The sequence below is a fragment of the Chrysochloris asiatica genome, unplaced genomic scaffold, assembly GCF_000296735.1.
Source record: "Chrysochloris asiatica unplaced genomic scaffold, ChrAsi1.0 scaffold00004, whole genome shotgun sequence".
Classification (NCBI taxonomy): Eukaryota; Metazoa; Chordata; class Mammalia; order Afrosoricida; family Chrysochloridae; genus Chrysochloris; species Chrysochloris asiatica.
In genome coordinates, this window is record NW_006408522.1 from 5,663,986 (window position 1) to 5,686,790 (window position 22,805).

General features: G+C 38.1%; 1 protein-coding gene across 1 annotated transcript in view; it reads left to right on the forward strand.

The window, feature by feature from the left end:
- HERC1 (HECT and RLD domain containing E3 ubiquitin protein ligase family member 1) overlaps positions 1-22,805 on the forward strand; it is a 257,233-nt gene that overhangs the window by 174,589 nt on the left and 59,839 nt on the right. The window contains 9 exon segments of the mRNA XM_006831850.1: positions 2,156-2,354; positions 10,326-10,486; positions 10,758-10,874; positions 11,343-11,571; positions 12,939-13,063; positions 15,953-16,173; positions 19,670-19,938; positions 20,828-20,880; positions 21,575-21,775. Coding sequence (XP_006831913.1) covers positions 2,156-2,354; positions 10,326-10,486; positions 10,758-10,874; positions 11,343-11,571; positions 12,939-13,063; positions 15,953-16,173; positions 19,670-19,938; positions 20,828-20,880; positions 21,575-21,775 — 1,575 coding nt within the window.

Consider the following 22,805-nt stretch of genomic DNA (forward strand, 5'->3'; position numbering starts at 1 on the left):
CTCTCGCAGAGCAGCTGGTAGTTTCGAACTGCTGACCTTTTGGTTTGCAGCCCAATTCGTAACCACTACGCTTCCAACATGCTTTTTTCCTTCCTTTTGTTCTTTTTCTTCCTTCCTTTTATTTCCCACTACTCACTTCCTTCCTTTCTTAGTTTAGGTACTAACTAGGCCCAGAGAAGTACATGGTGTATATAAGGTTAAGATCATGAAAATTATGTAAGGATGTGGCCATTTAACAAAGCGTAAAAGAGTTAACTATCTTTGCAGTAACTCTAGTTTTGATTATGCTTATTTGTAGGCTCCTGTACCAGATAGTAATAATACATATATTTGTGTAAACTTTAAACATTTTAATTTAAAATTTTTTATAACTCTTCATTTATTTTTTCAGGTGTTATTCTTTTTAGTGTATGGGGTTTTACTAATTTTTTTTTGTATTTACATGTCTTCTCATCCTGACCTATGTATACATTAAATAGAGACAGTCAAAATCAGAGTGCTTGGAAATACAATTTTAAAGATTAGATATCGCTAGAGAACCTCTTGTCAAATCTTAAAACTAAAAGCAACTACTTTTTTGTTTTTAAGGGAGCACTCTTCTTTTTTTGTTGTCTGGAAGATTTATTATTATTTAAAACAACATGTATTAGTTCACATTTTCTGTGGGCCAAGCAGCTGTTATGACTTATTTGTTGTTGCTAGGTGCTATTGAGTCAGTACCAGCTCATAGCGATCCTATGCCCAACAGTACAAAAACTCCCCAGTCCTGGGCCAACCCCACAATTGTTGCCACACTTGAGCCCTTTGATGCTGCCACTTTGCCAATCCATCTCATTGGGGGCCTTCCTCTTTTTCTCTGACCCTCCACGCTACCAAACATGATATCCTTCTCCAGCGACTGGTCCCTCCTGACAATATGTCCGACATATGAGACTCCTGGCCTCCAAGGAGCACTCTGGAAGCTCTTCTTCCAACACAGATCTATCTCTTGGTTCTTTCGGCAGCCCATGGTACTTTCAATATTTTCCTCCGACATCATAACTCAAATGCATCAATTCTTCTACTGTCTTCCTTATTCACAGTCCAGCTTTCGCATGCATCTGAGGTTATTGAAAATACCATGGCTTGGGACTTAGCACGATGGATATCTTTGGCTCAAGGCTTTTCCTAAGATTTTAGTGAAGTCTTTGGCCAGGGCTGTGTTCTTATTGGAAGTTTCAACTGAGGTGGAGGTATGTGTTGTTGTTGTTTTTAAATCTTCCTCTAATTGAGTTCTGATTATCAAGCCATCAAGGCTAGGTCAGATAGATACTATCTGCAAGTTTGGGTGTTCTTGTATGTCTCCCCTCACTTCATATTAGCTGGATGCTTCACTCTCAGCCCCAGCCCTCCGTGACTATGTCCTTGTCCTTGGGCTCAGGTGTCCCCAGGTCTCACCAAACTTTGGACCAACCAGACCTTCCTCTTCTCTTTCTCATCTCCAGGTCATTGGGAGTCTAGGGAACATGGTTGAACTCAGCCCATTTCATCATTGCTGACTTTCCCCCTCTTCCACTTACCAGTAGACCAGTGTGGTCTCCAGCAAGCTTACATGCCTGGCTCATGTGTGTCCTTTGAGTTTCAGTCTTAGAGAGGGGGTTTGTCCTGGAGGGACTTGATTACTTGCCTTGATGGCTTCCCAGTGAGCAACTTGCTTATTCTTATAGTAGCCAGTCATAGTGCCATTTTTGTTTTGGGTTATTCCTAATGATCTTTCTTTGAAGATGTATTTTCCCATCACTCTAGCTGTTCCAGGCTGGTTTGCTTGTCCTTTCTAGTGGGAATGTCCCACCTCAGAAGGTTCTGGATGGGGCTCAGGATTCCACCTAAGGTCCTATACACTGCAAGAGGGAGCCCTCTTCTTTTAAAAAAGAAATTAGTAATGACAAAGGCTTGTTATTTTTTTGTTTGTAGAGTTTAGAGTAATGAATACAATAGTGAATGAAAGAATATGTGTTTGTATATGTAAGCATTTATTCTTCTGTAATTCTTTAATAGAAATCGATACTTCTGAAAGATATTTATAAATTTTTTCAAATTGAAAGTTTTCCATCCCATTGTCACTCTTGAAAACACAAATCTGTACTACTTTCTTAACCTTTGCCTTGTGTTACAGAAATTGATCAACAAACTGAAGAAAGTGACCAAGCCCAGCAAGCACAGACACCGGTTACCACTAGCCCATCAGCCTCAAGCACAACTTCCTTTATGAGCAGCTCCCTAGAGGACACCACAACTGCCACCACTCCAGTCACTGACACTGAAACAGTGCCTGCATCTGAGTCCCCAGGAGTGATGCCACTTAGTCTTCTCAGGTAGAAAAGTTGACCTTGAATGCCTGCCATACTAATGTCCATGGTGATGAAACAAGTGATTGCTCTTTTAAATGCATAAGGTGCCCAGCTGAATTATGGCATTCTAGAGTTAGAAGGAAGGAATATAGAAGAAAGCTATATGTTCAAACTCATTTTCCTAAAATTGAAAATCCCCTCAGAGAAATTTAATGATTTTTCCTAAAGTCTCATAGTGATAGCACAGAGCTTATCAACTATGCTACTGTGATTATCAGTTATCTATATTATGATCTTTTTTCCCTTTTGTATTTTGGCTGGGTTTCTGATCTTTTTATTTTTCCTAAAAGGAAAAAAAAAAAAAAAAAGGTTCATTTCCATTGAATTGATTGTCTCTTCTCAGGTTATTTCACAATTAAGCATAATTGCTTAATTATTATAAGATCTAGTTTATTTTCTAAATCAAAGAACTTGTCATATGATACTTCTTCAGGAAATCCTGTTTTGGTTTGTAAAGGCTTGTAAACTTCAAGTAATGGTTACTGACTTAAATTTCTTTTTGCTCTAGTTTGCCAAATATATACACAGAATAAAGCTCTTTGAAAGAGGACCTTTGGACATTTGTGAGTTCTCTTAAATGAAATAAGAGAAGCAGAATGGTTAGCCTCCCTCTCCCCTTACCTTAGTTGACAGATCATTATTGTTCCAAATGTGAAGTCAGAGACCTTAGAGTGTAGAAGAGGAGGGCTGTTATTATTATGTTGTTGTTAAGAACCATGGAGTAGGTTCCTACTCATAGTGGCCCTGCACAGGGTTTCCGAGGCTGTAAATCTTTACAGGAGCAGAATGCCTCATCTTTCTCCTGTGGAACCGCGGTAGTTTTGAACTGCTGACCTTGAGGTTGGCAGCCTGACTCGTAACCACTATGCTACCAAAGCTTTTATTATTATAGTTGTTCTCAATTATTGGTGTGCACAATAACCATATGGGGAGCTTTTTAAAGCTCTGGAGCTGTATCCCCCATCCCTCACACCCCCGAAAGTCTGATTTGGTAGGTCTGCATTTCAATTAAATTTTCCGGTGCTTCTGAGGAAGTGGTCTTCAGTTCACACTTTGGGAACCATTACATTTCTGCTCCAATCTTGGGTAGAAGGAGCACTAACTAAGTAGTTACCATTACCTAGTCACTACTGGGTAATGCTTACTGGATGGCCAGTCTCGATTTCCGATTTTGGAGGCGGGACAAGCAGAGTCAGGACGAGCTCCGTCGGGGAGGTGCCAAAAATCCAGAGAAGGTGCTTTTATGGAGCTGCTCCAGAGCTCTGGATCCTAGTATAAGGTGCAGGGCGTCAGTTTCCCACGCCCACTGGTGGAAAAATCACTGTATAAAGGAAAATACTGCAATTCTGGAATCTATCAAGGCTCGGGACTCTGCCTGCGGAGCACTCCCGCCCAGGCTGTGTTCAGAGGGCAGTGCCACAGCCAGACTGACACAGTGAAACCCGAGCAGCAGCATTTGAAAAAAGAGGAGTGGGGGATTCTACACATTTTTTCCTCCTTTTCCCTGTTGTGTCCTCTCTGCGCAGCCCAGCCACCTCAGGCAGATTGGGTGCACACAGTTTTCCCACAGCACAGAGAGGAGGATCCCAGTTGGTCCTATGGACTGACCCTTTGGCAGCTGCTTATGACTTCTGACCCTAGGACTCAACCCTAAAGTTGACCTGGGTGGAACCCTTTACTCCTGCCACCGGTCAGACAGCTATAGTTTTATTTTTGTTTTGGAGTGGTTGTTTTTGTATCTGCTTTTATATCACTTCTGTTTTGGCTTCTTTTGATCACACTTTTTTTCCTGAGCATGGGAGCTTTTTCTCCCTACTTTACCCAAGAAGAGACAGCAATTGTGACCATATAGCCAAGTTACAATCATACTCCATAATATCTCACCATTGGGACAGGAGCCAATACCAGCTGCTAGACATTACATGCGAAAAGGAAAGCCTATCTCCAGATCATATGCACCAAGAGACACTCAGCAATTTAGCAATTTAACAATACAGCAACATACACCCATTTAAGCATTAAAAATCCACCTAACTACTGAAAATGTCAAGGAAAACACAACAAAAGATCTCAAAACATGTCCTGAAACAGAAAAGAGTAACTGAGACAAATGAACTGGAAACACAGTATTTCCAGTAGAAGAAGAGCAGGTTTTGGATCTTCCTGAGAAGGAATTCAGAAGAATGTGATATGGAAACAAATTCATATGCTCCAAAAAGGAAAAATGCTACAGGAGCAATCAAACAAGATAGATACAGCATTGGAAACAATTCAAAACCAGAAAAAAAGAGGTCCAGATAATTAATAATAAAATATCAGAAATGGATAATACACTGAAAGGGCAAAAAAGTAGAATTGAAGATATGGAAACCAGAACCAGCAAGCTGGAATACAGATCTCTCAATACTGCTAAGATAGAAAAGCAAGCAAAAAAAAAAAAAAATCTGAAGTGAGCCTAACATTCATGCTGGATAACACAAAGAGGAATAACAACAATTATTGGCATCCTGGAACAGGAAGAATCACAGAAGTCCACAGAGGAGATAGTTGAGTAACTACTGGAAGAAAATTTCCCTAACATCTTGAAGGCTGAGAAGATAAACATTCAAGAAGCTGAACGAACTCCAGGAAGGATAGACCCCAAAAGAAATCACCAAGATGTATCATAATCAAGCTGTCAAAAATCAAAGACAAGGAGAGAATCCTAAAAGCAGCCAGGGAAAAGATAAGTGTTACCTACAAAGGCAAGCAAACCAGATTAAGCTCTGACTTCTCAGCAGAAACTATGCAGGCATGAAGGCAATGGGGCGACATATATAAAACCCTAAAAGAAAAAAACTGCCCACCAAGAATCATCTGTCCAGCAAAACTGTCAATCAAATACGATGGTGCAATCAAAACATTTCAGGATAAACAGAAGCTAAGAGATTTTGTCTTAAAGCCAATCCAGCACTTCAAAACATCCTAAAGGAAGTCTTTGGAATGAAACCCAGCAAGAATAGACAACAACCAAAGATTGACAGTCGTGGCAACACCACCTGGAACTTAGTCACGAGATAGCAGAGTTCAGATCAGAACAAAATTATATCAATGAATTCAGAGGACCTGTGAGGCCAACCAAAGATCAAAATATTAACAGTGTCAAAGAAGGGAAAAACAGGAACAGAGATCCAGGTGGTGAGGAGGTCAGGTAGATTACAGGATACAATAGACTGTCTTAAATGGGGGGAAAATTAATAGATTATAGGGAAACCCCACAGAAAGTTCATACTTCACAACTTAACATGAAAATGAAGATCCAATCAGAAGAAGGAAACATGAAAACTAAGACGAAATTGACAAGAAACAGCACAAAAAAACATGAACTCAGCAGATGAAGGCATGCCATAACAAAGGAACGAACAGCACCACAAAAAATTAACATGATGACAGCAAGTAATTCATACCTAGCAATAATTATACTGCATGTCAATGGATTTAAATACACCAGTGAAGAGACAGAGAGTGGCAGAATGGATAAGAAAACAAGCCCCTTCAATATGCTGCTTGCAAGAGACACACCTTACGCACACAAATACAAAAACAGACTAAAAGTTAAAGGTTGGGGAAAAAATATACCAAGCTAACTGCAACAATAAACAAGCAGGAGTGGCAATACTAATCTCTGATAAAGTGAACTTTAAGACAAAACCCAGCATAAGAGATAAAGGACACTACCTCATGATCAAAAGGTCAGTTGAGCAAGATGACATAACTGTAATAAATATCTATGCCTCCAGTGAAAGAGCATGAAACAAACACTTCTAGAATTGAAGAAAGAAATAGATAAATTACAATTATAGTGGGAGATTTTAATATGCCACTTTCAAAAAGGGATAGAACAACCAGAAAGAAACTTGACAAACCACAGAGGAACTAAACAGCATCATCAACCAACTTGACCTCCTATTCAACCCAACAACAGCACAATATACACTCTTTTCCTGTGCACATGGAACATTTTCCAGAATTGACCATATGAAGGTCAGAAAGCAAGCCTTCATTAAATTTAAAAACATCAAAATACTACAAAGCATCTTTTTAGTTCACAATGTTATAAAACTAGAGATCAACAATAAGACCAAGGAAATAAAGTCAAATACATGGAAACTGAATAACACCTTGCTGAAAAGCAACTGGGTATTAGAAGGAATCAAATGTGAATTCATAAAGTTCCTAAAAACAAATGAGAAGGGAAACACAACATGCCAAAATCTTTGGAATATGGAGAAAGTGGTGCTGAGAGGTCAATTCATTTCGATAAATGCGCACATCCAAAAAGAAGAATTAACACGTGGAAGGCCAGTCTTCTCAGGCCATTAACTGTATCTCAGGCCTCAGCCTTCTCATTTGAGTAACACAGTTCCAAGAGGTGCTGCTGTTTAAGATAAGAGAAAGGAATGATTGTTGTTGTTGTCAGGTGCCAGCGAGTCGGAACCGACTCATAGCGACCCTATGCACAGCAGAACGAAACAATGTCCGGTCCTGGGCCACCCTCACTAGCGCTGCCACACTTGAGTCCATCAATGATGCCACCTGGCCAATCCATCTCGTTAGAGGTCTTCCTCTTTTTCTCTGACCCTCCACCTTACCCAGCATGACATCCTTCTCCAACAATTGTTTCCTCCAGACAATATGTCCAAAGTAGGAGAGACGAAGCTTAGCCATCCTGGCCTCCAAGGAGCACTCTGGCTGCACTTCTTCCAAAACAGATCTATTGGTTCTTTTGGCAGTCCATGGCCACAACTCAAAGGCATCAATTCTTCTACGATCTTCCTTATTCACTGTCCAGCATTCGCATCCATATGAGGCTATTGAAAACACAATGATAGGATATGCTAATATGGTTTTGACACAGTGATTAAGCGCTTGGCTGCTAACCAAAAGGATGGTGGTTAAAACCCACCAGCCATTTTGAATGAGGATGTTGTGCTTCTATAAAGATTTACAGCCTTGGAAATTGTATAGGGTCACTATGAGTCAAAATCAACTCAGTGGTAATGGGTTTGTTTAATTTATTGTTTAATGAGAGAATTGAAAGCATCCACAAAGGATCAGTAGCATTATCAATCCTTGTTTCCTTTCACCTTCTGGTTAGGGTAATCATAGGAATCAGTGGTAAAATAATAGCCCTTTGTTCCTAAAAACTCACCAGGCCTTTGGACTCCTTTTTCAGTCTTTATTTCCCTGCTGTTGGCTAGGGACTATATGCAAGCTTCAGTTGTCAGCCTGGTGAAAAGTCATTTATAGAAAACTCCTGCCCCCTATGTGGATACCATCACAGTTATTTGACACTAGTTGGACAGTGGTTTTTGTTTGTTTTTTAACTTTTTATTGTGAATTGAGTGGAGGTTTACAGAGAATATCATTAGTTTTTTATTCAATAAATTGTACACTTTGTTTTATCTTAATGATTGTAATCCCCTCCATGAAACAACAGTTATCCCACTTCCTCCCTGTGGTTCCTATTTCCATTCCACCTTACTTCTCAACCTTAGGCATATATTGCCTTTTTTATCTTGAATGATTGACCTTATGGTGCTCATGGTGAGCAGACGTTACTAGTGGTGTTGTCCCCCTATGTACATATCTACTGCTTGACTGAAAATTGGGCCAAAAGAGTGAATTCTTTTCCAGACTTGAAGGGTGGTTGAGGGCCATGGTCTTGGGCTCTTCCAGTCTCTTTCTGACCAGTAAGTGTGATCTTTTTTATAATTTTGAGTTTTTTTTAACACATTTTCTCCCACTTTCTCTGAGACCTTCTAATATGATCCCTTTCAGAGCAGTTGGTAGTTGTAGCTGAGCACCATCTAGTTCTTCTGGTCTCAGAGTCCTAGTGACTATTGTTCAACTTTTCCATTGGTTTGTTGGACTAATTGATTCCAAGGATTTTTAATTCTCATCCCTCTTCTTTCTTCTGCACATGAAGAGACAGTAGTTGCACCTTACATATCTACTCATGAGCTTTTAAGATCCCAGTCACTCTTCACCAGAGTTGTATGTAGAACTTTGTCTTTGTGGACCACTTTATGCCAGTTGACCTGAGACTTTGGTTCTGAGCTCCAGGCCCAGGAACTCATTGCCTTAAGATGTTTGATGATATCTAACTAGTGTTCATCATTTTGCCTGATGTATGCTCCACCACATTCATAGGTGTGTTTGCAGCAAAAGTAAATACACATGTGTGAATATTCTCTTTCAAACCCTAATGTATTTGTGGGTATACTCCCACTTTCCCAATGATAGCCGTTCAGTCTGTGTATCTATTCATGTTATCTACCTGTGTGGTGCTGTAGGTTAATGTGCCAGACTGCAAAGCCATTTGAACTGCAAAGTTGGTGGTTCAAGCTCACCAGTCACTCCTCAGAAACCCTATACAGGGTTGCTATAGGTTAGAACCGACTCGACAGCACTTAGCAACAACAAATCTGCATTAAACTGTTGTTCCAGGGTTGTGTTTATAACACTGTTTACCTCTATCCCTGTTAATCTTTGCATATCTCCCTGTGTCTTCACCTGTTTCCATAATTCTACCAACTTCCCTCTTCTTGTGTATTGCTCTCCATGTCACCCAAGCTAACATGTGTCTACCTTCTAGCTAATGAACTACTCTCCCCTTCCTCTCACCCCTGGTAACCATCAAAACATATTTCTTTTAGTATGAAAATCTTTTCTTGAGTTTTTACAATAGTGGTCTCATACAATATTTGTCTTTTTGTGATTGGCTTTCACTCAGAATAATGTCCTCTAGGTTCATCCATGTTATGAGGTGTTGTGCAAATTCATCGTTAGTCATTAACATTGCATAGTGTTCCATTGTGTGTATATACCAAAGTTAGTTTATCCATTCTTCCATTGATGGTCATTTAGGCTAACTGCATCTTTTTGCTATTATGCTGCAATGCACATGGATGTGCGTATATTGACTCATGGTTCTTATTTCTTGTGGGTATATACCAAGTAGAGGGATTGCTGGGTCATATGGTATTTTTGTTTACAACTTTCTGAGGAAGCACTTTATCATTTTCCACAGTGGTTGCACCATTTTGCAGTCCCACCAGCAATGTAAGAAAGTCCCAGTCTTTTCCACACCCTCACCAGCATTTGTTGTTTTCTGGTGTGTGTGTGTTTTGTTTTTTTTTAACTTTGCTATTGTTGGTATGAGATGACACTTCATTGTTTAGATTTACAACTCTTCGGAAATTGTATATGATCACTATAAGTCGGAACTGACTCCATGGCACTTAACGTCAACTACCACGACTAATGATCATGAACATTTCTTCATATGTTTGTTGGCTGCCTGAATGACTTTTTTGGTAAAGTGTCTTTTCATGTCCTCTGCCTGTTTTTTAATTGAGTGGTTTGTCTTTTTCTTGTAGAGATGTTTTAGTTTTCTATAAATTTTACAGATTAGTCCTTTGTCTAATACAGTTAGTATTTTTAATTGCTTAAAAAGTTCTTCTTGTTAAGTGCCGTCGAGTCGGTTGCAACTCATAGCGACCTTGTTTCAGGGTTTCCAAGGAGTGACTGGTGGGGTTGAACTGCTGAACTTGTGGTTAGCAGTCTAGTGCTTTTCTTCTTTATTCTCTCACTATTACATTATGTGACTACCAAAATAATTGTGACTGTTATCTCAATATTGTAGGCAGTGATATTTTATTCACTGCTGTGTTTTCCTGCTTGCTATGTTGCCTGCATTTTGTTAAATGATAAGTTTTACTTACTTATCACTCTATGAGATAATGATTTTTAAAACTAAGGAGTCTTCCCCCTCCCCCATTAAACTATAGCTAACCTATGTAATTTTCAAGCTTCATATTATTCTATAAGATGATGATGTATATATCATTTACTAATTGGATTTTTATTGTGAACACTATTGTTTTTTTAAAGGCAAATGTTCTCTAGTTACCCAACTACCACCGTACTTCCCACTCGTCGTGCACAGACTCCACCGATCTCATCATTACCAACTTCTCCTTCTGATGAAGTAGGAAGGAGGCAAAGCTTAACTTCTCCTGATTCCCAGTCAGCAAGGCCAGTTAACCGCACAGGTGTGTATATGCTGTCATGATGACATCCAGACTTCTTAGCAGTCCAGATGTATGGGACAATATTATGTGGGTATTTTATCTTCTTTGAAGGTAAAACTGTAATTTTAACAAAGAGGAAATTGTCCCCATCAAACTGAACAGTTTTCTGAAGCTATAGATTGAATTATGGCTATTTGGAAAAGAAGTTGGGGGTTTATGATTACTCTAAGTAAACTTTTTACACATGGTTTGTGGTGATATTTAGGCCTTTACTTTACTCCTTTTGTCTCAGCCCTGTCAGACCCAAGCAGTAGACTCTCAACTTCCCCTCCTCCTCCTGCAATTGCAGTGCCCTTGCTGGAAATGGGGTTCTCTCTCCGCCAAATTGCTAAAGCCATGGAAGCCACAGGTATGATAAGTTTCTATGTGTCATTATATGCAAGGGGGAGTCCTGGTGTGCTGTAGGATAAGTACTGGACTGCCAACCTTATGAGTTGGAACCGACTTGATGGCACTTAACAACAACAACATATGCAAGGGATCTCTGGTGGTGCCATGGGTTAAAAAAGTTCAGGGGTTCAACCCAGCAGCTGCTCTTCAGGAAAAGGTGACACTGTCTGCTTCTGTGGGGCTGTTCTACTCTGACCTGTAGGGTTGCTCTAGTCAGAACTGACTTGACAGCAGTGGGTTGGGTTTGGTTTTATATGCATGTCTGAGAAGTCCTATCTTATTAGAGGTAACATGTTTTTAAGAGGTCATGAAGTTTGGTAAGATATTTAATGCCTGACTTAGTTGTAAGGCCATCATAACAAACTAATTTTATACTGTGAATAACTTTGAAGTCAGCATTAGACTTTTTTTTCCGCCCCCTATTGAGGTGCTCGAGGAGAGGCTGATGCCCAGAACATCACTGTCCTTGCCATGTGGATGATAGAGCACCCTGGGCATGAGGATGAGGAAGAGCCCCAGTCAGGCAGCACAGCTGAGCCAAGGCATGGAGTGGCAGTGCTGGGCAGTGGGAAATCCAATGATCCCTGTTACTTACAATCTCCAGGAGACATACCATCAGCTGATGCTGCTGAAATAGAAGAAGGCTTTAGTGAAAGGTGAGACTCCCATTTCCATTTGTCTTTTTCATGTGTCATAAATGGTGACCCAGGTGTTCCATTTATGTCCCCTAATAAATATTTCTAATGGTTTGTTAAGTTGATAATCATAGATATAGAAATGTGAGCTTTTCTGTTACAAATGCATTTTTATGTGAAGATGACAAGTTTTGACTTGAATAGTTGCTTTTATGGAAAGAAAAAAATGCATAATTTTTGTATATAATTGAGCTGAAAGAATAAAAACCTAAAAAAAGTTTATTTAAAAATAAAACATACCCTAAAAAACAATATATGCTGAAAAAGTATGTATCACATACAAATGGTATAAACTAGAATATTCACTTTAATATTAGAAATTGATTTCATCAATGTATTTGATAGAAAAGGATTTAAAATATTTACTCTTAATAATAATTAAATTTATATTTTCTCTTTTCTATAGTTTTTAACGTCCAGTTTTAAACAGCAATAAACCCTCTTTTTAAATGATAAAAGAATCCTGTGATAATTTTTTTGTAGTTGAGTTAGTTCTGACTCTCACAACCCTTTGTACAACAGAATGAAACACTGCCCGGTATTGGGCTATCCTCACAATTGATGTTTTGAACCCATTGCTGAGTTAATCCATCTCATTGGGGGTCTTCCTCTTTTTTTGCCAATCCTCCATTTTACCAAGCATGATAACCTTCTCCAGAGACTGGTCCCTCCTGGTAGCATGTCTGAAGTATGAGATACAAAGTCTTACCATCCTGTCTTCTAAGGAACATTCTGGTTGTACTTCTTCCAAGCTTTGTTTGTTCTTCTGGCAGTCCATGGTACTTTTAATATTCTTCTCCAACACCATAATTCTTCTACTGTCTCCTTATTCGTTGTCAACTTTCACATGTATATGAGACTATTGAAAATACCATGGCTTGGATCAAGCTCACCTTAGTCCTCAAAGTGACAGCTATGATAATAGCTAGCTAGCTTAAAATAGGATGTAATAAAATATTCAGCAATATCCTATAAAATTTTTCATAACTTATTTTGCAATAATTTATTTCTTGGAAGCAGGGATTCCCAATTGTTTCACGTTCTTAATTATTTGATTATTTAGGATTTACTTAATCATTTGAATTTAAATGTGCTTTAGGCATTTTATTGCTGGCAAAGTTCAAAATGAGATAAAATTATTGCTCAAGGCACAGGATGTAATTTAGGAGTTTTATAAGGCATGTAAGATGTTTCAAAGTTTATCATAAATGTATCTTATTCTCAGTGATATTTGAAGGAAAAAGTAATACAAAAACAAGCTTGTACCTATACTTTCATTTTATGGTTTATATTTTTTAACTGTGTTTCTTTGTAACTTGGATTTGTAGCCCTGATAATCTGGATCATACAGAGAATGCAGCTTCTGGAAGTGGACCACCAGCTAGGGGGCGCTCAGCAGTAACAAGAAGGCATAAGTTTGATTTAGCTGCTCGCACATTGCTAGCAAGAGCAGGTAACGATATGTTTGGAAACATTTTTTGTGTGTGAAAGTATTGCACATAAATTAGGTTTTTATGTTAAAGTGAATATAAAAACAGCATTAAAGAAGACGTAAGCTAATGATACCGAGGCTCACCACTTTAACAGCAAAGCTGTCTTACATGTTACTTTCTGCATATTACATAATTTTACATATTGAAATCACAGTGTAGATGAATAGGTTTATTTTTAAGTTCCCTCTGGTTGAGGACACCTGACTTTACTGGTCACTTGTGGGTTCTGAGAAATCTCATAACTGCTCTTGCTGCCCTTAAGCAACTTATAGTTTAAGAAGTGATGATGCAAGGGAGACCAGCAAGATGGCAGATTGGGTGGAGGTGCAGTGATGAGCTCTGCCAGCAACAACAGAGAATACAGGACCAAGAAGGCTCAGGGGTTGGTCCCAGAACTCTGAACCACATATAAAGGAATATTTAGAAGGTTGGAAGACTTAACAGCTGGGGGAGTTTGTGGCAGAAGCAAGAAATCCATTGCTTTCTGGTTTGGGATACTCAACTGCTCCAGGAGCCGCCATCTTATGTGGGGTCAAGCGGGGAAAGAATCAGGGCAGCCACGGACGCCTGACAGAGCCGCGGAGATAGAGGTGTGGACATTCTTTTTTTTGGTATCTGTTCGTTGGTCCCTTGCTGTCTGCGTACCTCCATTCTGGTGACTATAGGGGTGCCTGAGCTAGTGGACACCCCAGCCCCACCCTCGGAGGGTTCTACTATGCATATGCACAGATCTTCTCGAAATTTAAAGAGACAGTTTCCACTTCAGACCAAATGGCTGATGGATACTCACCCCAAGAGTAGTCTATGAACTTTTCTTGTTTGCTTTTTGTTCTGTTTTTTAACACAGGAAAGAGAAGGAGGAGAGGGCTGTAGGGAGGGAAACAGAGTTTAAAAGCAAAATAGGCCGAAGGTTGGATTGGAGCGTGAGGTGTAGCATAACAACAAACACTGGCATCTTGGAATCTCTTGGGCAGTTTTGAAGGCAGTAAGCTGAAGAGAAGACATTAAAGTCATACTCGTATTAGGCTACAGATTTTTTTTTCCCCCTTTCTTTTTCTTCTCTCCCTCTCTCCCTTTTCTGTGATTAGAGACTGCAGTATCAGTCTTGTTTTTGTTGTTGCTGTTTTTCAGTCTTTTTTTCTTTCTCTCATTTTTTTTTTTTTTGCTGGTGTTGTTTTGCTGTTATATACTCCCCCCTTCTGCCTTTGGAGGACTCTTTGTCTCCCTATATTACACAAGAAGAGTCAACAACTGCTGCCATACAGCCAACCTACAGTCACACTCTATAAAACACCAAAATGCAGGCAAGAACCAATACCAACTGCCATATGCCAGGGAAACAGACAAAACCTGTGAAAGTTACTCTGTGTTAAACAATAAGAAGAGTGAAAAGGGAAGCCCACATCCTGATCACATCTTCCTGGAAGCAATCAGAAAGCATAAAAAATACCAAAACACATACTCAATTAAGTATTAAGACCATAGATAAACACTAAACATGTCCAAGAAGCAAAAGCAGATGACCATGTCAGCACATGTCCAGAAACAAGATAAAATGTGTGAGATAAATGACCTAGAAATAGACCTGGACTCCATTCAGGAAGGAGGGCAGGCCTTGGAAATGCCTGAGAAGGAATTCAGAAAAATGATCATAAAATGTTGCAAAACACTTTACAATGGAGTTGAGAAAAATAAGGAAGAAGTCAGGAAAGTGCTACAGGAACAATCAAATAAGATACATACAGCTTTGGAAATAACTCAAAGCCTACAGAAAGAGGTCCAAACGATCAATAACAAAATATCAGAAATAGAGAACACTCTGAAAGGGCAGAGGAGTAGAATAGATGAGATGGAAGGCAGAAACAGTGAGCTGGTATCTCTCAATACCACTAAGATAGAAGAACAAACACAAAAAAGGATAAAAAAATTTTGAAGAAGGTCTAAGATTCATGTTGGACAACATAAAGAGGAATAACTTAAGAATTACCAGCATTCCAGAACAAGAAGAATCATACAAGTCCACAGAGGAAATAGTTGAAGAACTGCTGGAAGAATATTTCTCTAACATCCTGAAAAGTGAAAAGATAAACATTCAGGAAGCTCAACGAACCCCAGGAAGGATAGACCCCAAAAGAAAATCACCAAGACATATCATAGTCAAGCTCTCCAAAATCAAAGATAAGGAAACACTTCTGAAAGAAGTGATGAGGCATGTTTAAGTGCCAGTGAAAGTGGAAAAGGCATTGTGCTAAGAAAGTAGGCACTGACTTTTCTGATGTACTCTGGGACTTCACTACTAGAGAACACTGTAGATCAACAAAAATAAATTCCCTCAAAACATTAGCAAATACTTCTAGGATTTTCTTCTGAATATCAAAAGTGTAAGTTATAAGGAATATATTTTTCAAACTTAAAACTGTGATTTGTGGTTAGTCAAAATTAGTTTGATCATTAGAGTTTTAGAACATGAATAACATTTAGTAAGTTACAATGGGAGAGAAGATGAGACTGTCCTGGAAAATATAGGCTATATACCTACCCTGTAATGAAAGGAAACTGATTTTCTAAAAATAATAACAGCTTATATTTATTGAGTATTTTTCTGTGTACCAAACATTGTGAGTGAAGTATTTTACATGATCTTTCTTAAATCCAGTGAGATTTGAGTGCTCTTCGTATTTTATAAATAACGAAACACATGTGAGAATTACAATTTGATATTTATAGTCTGGAGTCCGTAAGTCAGCTGAGATAGGCTGTTATCTAGATGTAGGACAGTTAAGAATTGGTAAAATATTCAGAATTATTTTATACATGTAAATAAAATGCCTTTTTTCTTTTGTTCTGAGCGGGGTTATACCGCTCTGTGCAGGCTCACAGGAATCAAAGTCGGAGAGAAGGAATATCGTTGCAGCAAGACCCAGGGGCGTTGTATGACTTTAATTTAGATGAAGAATTGGAAATTGATCTTGATGATGAAGCAATGGAAGCCATGTTTGGACAAGACTTGACCAGTGACAATGATATTCTGGGAATGTGGATCCCAGAGGTACTGGATTGGCCTACCTGGGTGTGTGTGACTGCAGCGGGGGCTGCTCTGACTTATTCTCCTGCCTTCTTCATTCCGCTTACTCCAAGCCTTGCCTAGAGTCGTAACACTCTAAAAGTCTCACATCTCATCCTGAAGTTTGGGGATTTAATGCTTGAGGTTCCTTTGATACCTTTCATACTCCTAAGTGAAGGTCTCTGTTACTTTCTCTTTTCACATTTATTGCTTCTCTCCCCAGGCTTATGAATAGAGCTTATTGTAGTGATACTTGATTCTGATGTCAAAGATAAGAGTACCAAACAGGCATCAGATCCTATTGCTCTCTGCTTTGTTCGCATTGCTATCTGAATCCATGCTCTTCTCCTTTATAAGTTCCATTGAATCAATATATTGCCTCATTGTAAGAACCTCTACCCACATGCTACTGTTGTTGTTAAGTGCTGTCGAGTTGTTCCGACTCATAGTGACTATAGGGCTTCCCAGGGAGCAGCTGGTTGGTTTGAACTGCCGACGTTGTGGTTAGCAGTCCACATCCTATAGTGCCACATCAGGACTCCCAACACCCACTTCTTGTTGTTGAGTGCCATCAATTCGGTTCCAACTCATAGCAACCTTGTGTACTTTCAAGGAATAGCTAATCAGTTGGAACTGATGACCTTGTGGTTAGCAGTTCTATATTTTCATACCAGCATCTTGTAAATACTCCATCTGGGATAGAGTACATGATGTGTCTGCATGTATACATGGTTTAGCATTAAACTTTAGTAGCTTGGAGACTAAAAAGCTCCCAGTGTTAAGTCCCACAGAAAAGAGAATCTATTATATTCATTACATTTTACTTGGATCCATAATCCAAGTTAACAAGATAAATAAATCTTAATAACTTTTCTGAAACATTCAAAAACTAGACATGATGTTATGACCAGATGAAAAATAGTTATTTTCACTAGTTGTTACTGTTGTCAGGTGCCGTCAAGCTGGTTCTGACTTATAGCAACCCCGTATGCAACAGAAAAAACACTGTCTGTTGCTACACCATCTTCACAATTGTTGATATACTTGCACCTATTGTTGCAGTGGTTACGAATCGGGCTGCAAACCTTAAGGTCAGCAGTTCAAAACTACCAGCTATTCCGCGGGAGAAAGATGAGGCTTTCTGCTCCCATAAGGATTTACAGCCTTGGAAACCCTGTTACAGGGTCGCTATGAGTCGGAACCAACTCCACGGTACATAACCACCACCACCACCATTGTTGCAGTCATTGTGTCAGTCCATCTCAGTGAAAAAGGATTTTTCTCTTTTTCACGGACTGTTTACTTTGCCAAACATGATATCCTCCAGTGACTGATACCTCCTGATAACTTGTCCAAAGTATGTCAGGCAAAGTCTCGCCATTCTCACTTTTAAAGAGCATTTTTACTGTACTTCTTCCAAGACAGATTAGTTCATTTGTCTGGCAATAGTTTTCACCAATACTACAATTCAAATGCATCAATTCTTCTTTGGTTTTCCTTATTCATTGTCCAACTTTTGCATGCATATGAGCCTATTGAAAGTACTAAGGCTTGGGTCAGATACACCCAAATTGACATCTTTGCTTTTTAACACTCTAAAGAGGTCTTTTGTGGTAGATTTGCCTACTGGAATACATTGTTTGATTTCTTGACTGCTGCTACCATTGACATTGATTATGGATCCAAGTAAAATATAATCCTTGACAACATCAGTTATTTATCATGATGTTGCTTATTGGTCCAGTTGTGAGAATTTTTGTTTTCTTTATGCTAAGGTATAATCTATACAGAAGGCTGTAGTCTCTGATCAGTATGTGCAGCAAGTCCTCTTTGCTTTCAGCAAGCAAAGTTGTGTCATCTGCATATCATAGTTTATTAATGAGCGTTCCTCCAGTCATGCTGCCTCATTTTTTATGTAGTCCTGCTTCTGGGATTACTCAGTATACAAATTGAATTAGTATATTGAAAGGATACAAACTTGATCCATATTTTTCCTGAATTTTAAGTCATATATTCCCTCCCTTGTTCTATGTTCAAATTCCCTAGAACCACAACAATTAGTTATGATTCACAATGTCCAAAATGCCTTTACATAGTCAATAAAACTATGTGAACCTCTTTCTGGTATTCTCTGCTTTCAGCCAAAGTCCGTCTGACATCAGCAACGATAACCCTCATTCCATCCCTGTCCTTTTCTGAATCCTGCTTGAATTGCTAGCAGTTCTCTGTTGATGTATGGCAGCAGCCTTTTGTGAATTATTTTCAGCAAAAATGTGACTTGTGTGTGATATGATATTAATGGCACTGTTAGATAATTTCCACATTCTGCTTGTTCACTTTTCTTTGGAACGGACACAAATATAGATCTCTTAGAGTCAGTTAGCTAGTTAGCTGTCTTCCAGATTTCTTGGCATAGATGAATGAGGGCTTCCAGCATTGTACCATTTTGTTGAAATGTCTTAGCTAGTATTTTGTCAATTCCTGGAGCCTTGTTTTTTTACTAATGCCTTGAGTGCATCTTGGATTTCTTCCTTCAATACCATTGATTCTTGATCATGTATTACCTACTGAAATGGTTGAATGTCAACCAATTCTTTTTGATCCAGTGACTATGTATTCTTCCATTTTCTATTGATGCTTTCTACACAATTGTTTCACCCATTAAATCCTTCAGTATTTTAGCTGGAGTCTTGGATGTTTTTTTCAGTTCTTTCAGCTTGAGAAATGCTGAGCATGTATGCTTCCTTTTTGGTTTTCTAAGTCCAGGTCTTTATACACAATCCATTATAATACTTTACTTTGTTTTTTCTAGATGCCTTTTGAAATCTTCCATTTTTTTTACTTGATCATTTCTTATATTCACTCTACCTATTTTACATTCTAACTGTAGTGCAAGTTCAGAGTCTCTTCTAATATCCGTTTTGGTTTTATTTCCTGTTTTTTAAATGACTTTGGTTTCTTCATGTATGATGTCTTTGATGTCATTTCATAGCTCATCTTGTGTTCAATCTTTAGTGTTCAATGTGCCGAATCTATTCTTCATATGGTCTCTAAATTCAAGTGATTATACTCAAGGTCATACTTTGGCTCTGGTGGACTTGTTTTATTTTTCTTCAGCTTCAACTTAAGTTTACATATGAGCAATTGATGGTCTGTTCCATATGACTATGACCTGGCCTTGTTCTGTTTTGCTCTTGTTTTCACTAGAGGGTTTAAGAAAATCTTTTTGAGGTAAGGCAGGTTGCCATTTTTATTAACACCTTTCTTAGTAGGATAATCAGTTACTTTTATTATAATTTATTAGAATGAGAAAGGGCAAAAGACATTCAGATTGCTTTTAATTCTTATTTGAAATAAATTTGTTATGTCCCATTAATGAACATTTTGCAAATATTCCATCATAGATAAACAAAATAGTTAACATTGTAAATAGTCTATTTACCTCTTCTTAATTTTATGTTAAACTGATTGTAATAATTTGGTCTGAAATCATTTTGTGCAGCACGTTTGTGAGTCTGAAGACAGGGAAGAAGTGGTGGTGTGTGAGCTGTGTGAATGCAGCGTCGTCAGCTTCAATCAGCACATGAAGAGAAACCACCCAGGCTGTGGGCGCAGCGCAAACCGCCAGGGCTACCGCAGCAATGGCTCCTATGTGGATGGCTGGTTTGGTGGTGAATGTGGGAGTGGAAATCCATACTACTTGTTGTGTGGCAGCTGCAGGGAGAAGTACTTAGCCCTGAAGACCAAATCCAAGACTACAAGTTCTGAAAGGTATCTTGAAATTGAATAGATCTCCAGACACTCTTACTAGAGTGTAAAGTGGCTTATATCTAAGGCATGGGAACTGTTTCTTTATGTGAGAAATTACTTTTGCCCTTCCTGAAAGCCCTGTCATCACGGAATTGGACATAGGAAGGATGAAAGGGGATGAGGAATTCATGTTCCCACTAGAGCTGGAAGCCTATCAGAATCCCTGCGAGTCCAAGGAGAGGAGTATGGAAATAGGTCCTTTATAGAGCTTGTGATGAACTTTGACTTGTTGGCAAGTTATAATATAACCTTCAGGAAGCTTAGTCAATTTCTTCATGGTTCTTTTTCACCAGATTGTTGTTAGTTCCAACTCATAGTAACCATGAGTAGGGTTTCTGAGGAGTAGCTGGTGGGTTTGAACACCCATCTTTGCAATTAGCAGTCCAGTGCTTATCCTACAGTGACACACCAGGACTCCAGATTGCTGGTATCTTAATTAAGAACTTTTTCTTCATGAAAATGTAGATTGTTTTTGATTAAATAAACATTTATGAAAATATTTCCTCAAATCCTCGAATAACAGTTGCTAGTGAACAAGTTATTTTGTCCTATCAACTATTAAAATCTTTAAGACTTTTTGAAATTGGTTTTTATTAAAATAGTTGTGATGACACAGAAGCCTGTCCAATATTTTGTTTAAATAGTCCAAGGAGAAGAGCAGTTGATTTTTGTAAGCATGTTTGTGCCTGCATACCATCCATTTGTATTACATTAGCCTACGACATAAACACACTTTTAAATTTTGTGTTGCTTTATTAATGACCTTTTCAAATGTTCTAATGATTTAATTTGCATTTTTGGGTACTAACTGTTTTATATAAAAACACAATGTTCTTCATGTTTGGTGCAGGTACAAGGGACAAGCTCCTGATCTAATTGGCAAGCAGGACAGTGTGTATGAAGGTAGTTGTGTTTTGAGAGCTTCTTTATTTTGCATGTATTTTTATATGTACCTTTTGCTTAACCTCTGTTACTAAAACTGACCTTTGTGTGTGTGTATGTGTGTTTGTATTTATGTTCATGTTAATATAAATCCTCCCCTCCCCCTCAAGCCTAAGATAGTTTGATAGTAGTAACCCTAGTTTGAACGTAAAGGAAAAAGACCTGGGTTTAAACAATAGCTTTACTATAGAAAGTTAATTTTTGTTTGACATAAAAACACTTTTATCAAAGTAGGGAAATTATGTAGTACATGCTGGATTTTCATTAAATAAGGAAAGCAAAAATAATACCTTGAGGTAAGCCTTAGTTTTTCTTGAGTATTTATTTACTTGAAGAAACTCATTTCCAAATGATAATGGACAGGATAAGAAATCTTTGTTGGCTCCATGGCAGTATTATTAGTGGAAACCTTCATTATCAGTTTAACAGTTGCTGTGTTATTTTGAATGGTCTTGACTGCACTGACTCCCTTTTCCCTTATACTGTGCCTCGGAGTGCAGTTTGGTTACATCACCAGTAGATGGTGTAATAGTTCATTTTTGTATATTGGACTTTCAGTTGCTGTGTGTTTTAGATGAGCTCGCAGTACCCATTACCAGCAGAGTTGTATTGTATTTATGTTCATAAGCCATGCATTCATTTATTTAATTTCCAGAAGACTGGGACATGTTGGATGTTGATGAAGATGAAAAACTAACAGGTGAAGAGGAATTCGAATTGCTTGCCGGTCCACTTGGCTTAAACGACCGACGCATTGTACCAGAACCAGTTCAGTTCCCTGATAGTGATCCACTGGGAGCCTCAGTAGCAATGGTCACAGCTACAAATAGTATGGAAGAGACTTTGATGCAAATAGGTAAATTGAAATGCTGATTTTCATTTATTATAGAGTTTCAAATATGTTTCTTAGATAAGTAAACATGTAACAATAAGGATTTAACATTGTTCTATTTAAGTATCTTTAGCCAATTGTTTTAACATTTTGGAGCACTATGTAATATTAAGTTGTTTTTTTGGGTTGTTGTTTTTTTTAAGGTTTTTATTGTGGATTGAGTGAAAGCTTACAGGGCACATCATCAGTTTCACATTCAACAATTCATATATTAAGTTGATTTTTAATAGAATATTGTAGCAATAAAAATTTACAAAATATGAATAAATTTTTTCCTTTTTTTATAATTTTGTACTGGAGAATTCTGGAACTGAATGAAAACTGTTTGGCTTTTGCTTTTTATTTAGATGAGAGGGTATGGTAGCCTTTTGTTACTGGGGATACAAAATAAACTTTTGCAATATTATGTCGTTGCTCAGTCCAAAAGCATATTCATAATCAAAATTGTATTTTAAAAGTTCTCTTTTCTATGTTAGTATTAGTATCACTAGAAGTGATGAATGAGCAAAAAAAAAAAAAAATTATTTAGAAGAAAATTTCTTTATATAATTAGTCCCCAACTTAAAATATATATTCAAATTATGAAGCACCATACTTATGACCATCTGTTTGTTTTGTACATCTTATCAGTAGTGAATGTACTACATACAATTAAAAATTATATCTATAAATTTATGTGTAATGGCTCCAGCCCTTTGCCCAAAAATAGAGATTGGATTTATAAGAATTCTGATAATACAAGGCAATCATAAGGAAAACTTTAAAAAAATTGCTTGTCTGACTTTACGTCAGAACCAACTTACAATGAGAAATCCATCGTAAATTGATTATTGCCTGGTGTAGATTGTTGACTTAGAAGTAACTATTTCTTGCAAGGAATTTTCTGTATAACAAACTCTCAGATGTGCAAAACATATTGAGCAGTGTCTGATTTGTAGTGATCTTGAACCATAGGTTATATTGTAAACTGTATTTCTTTGCGCATAGGCAGAAT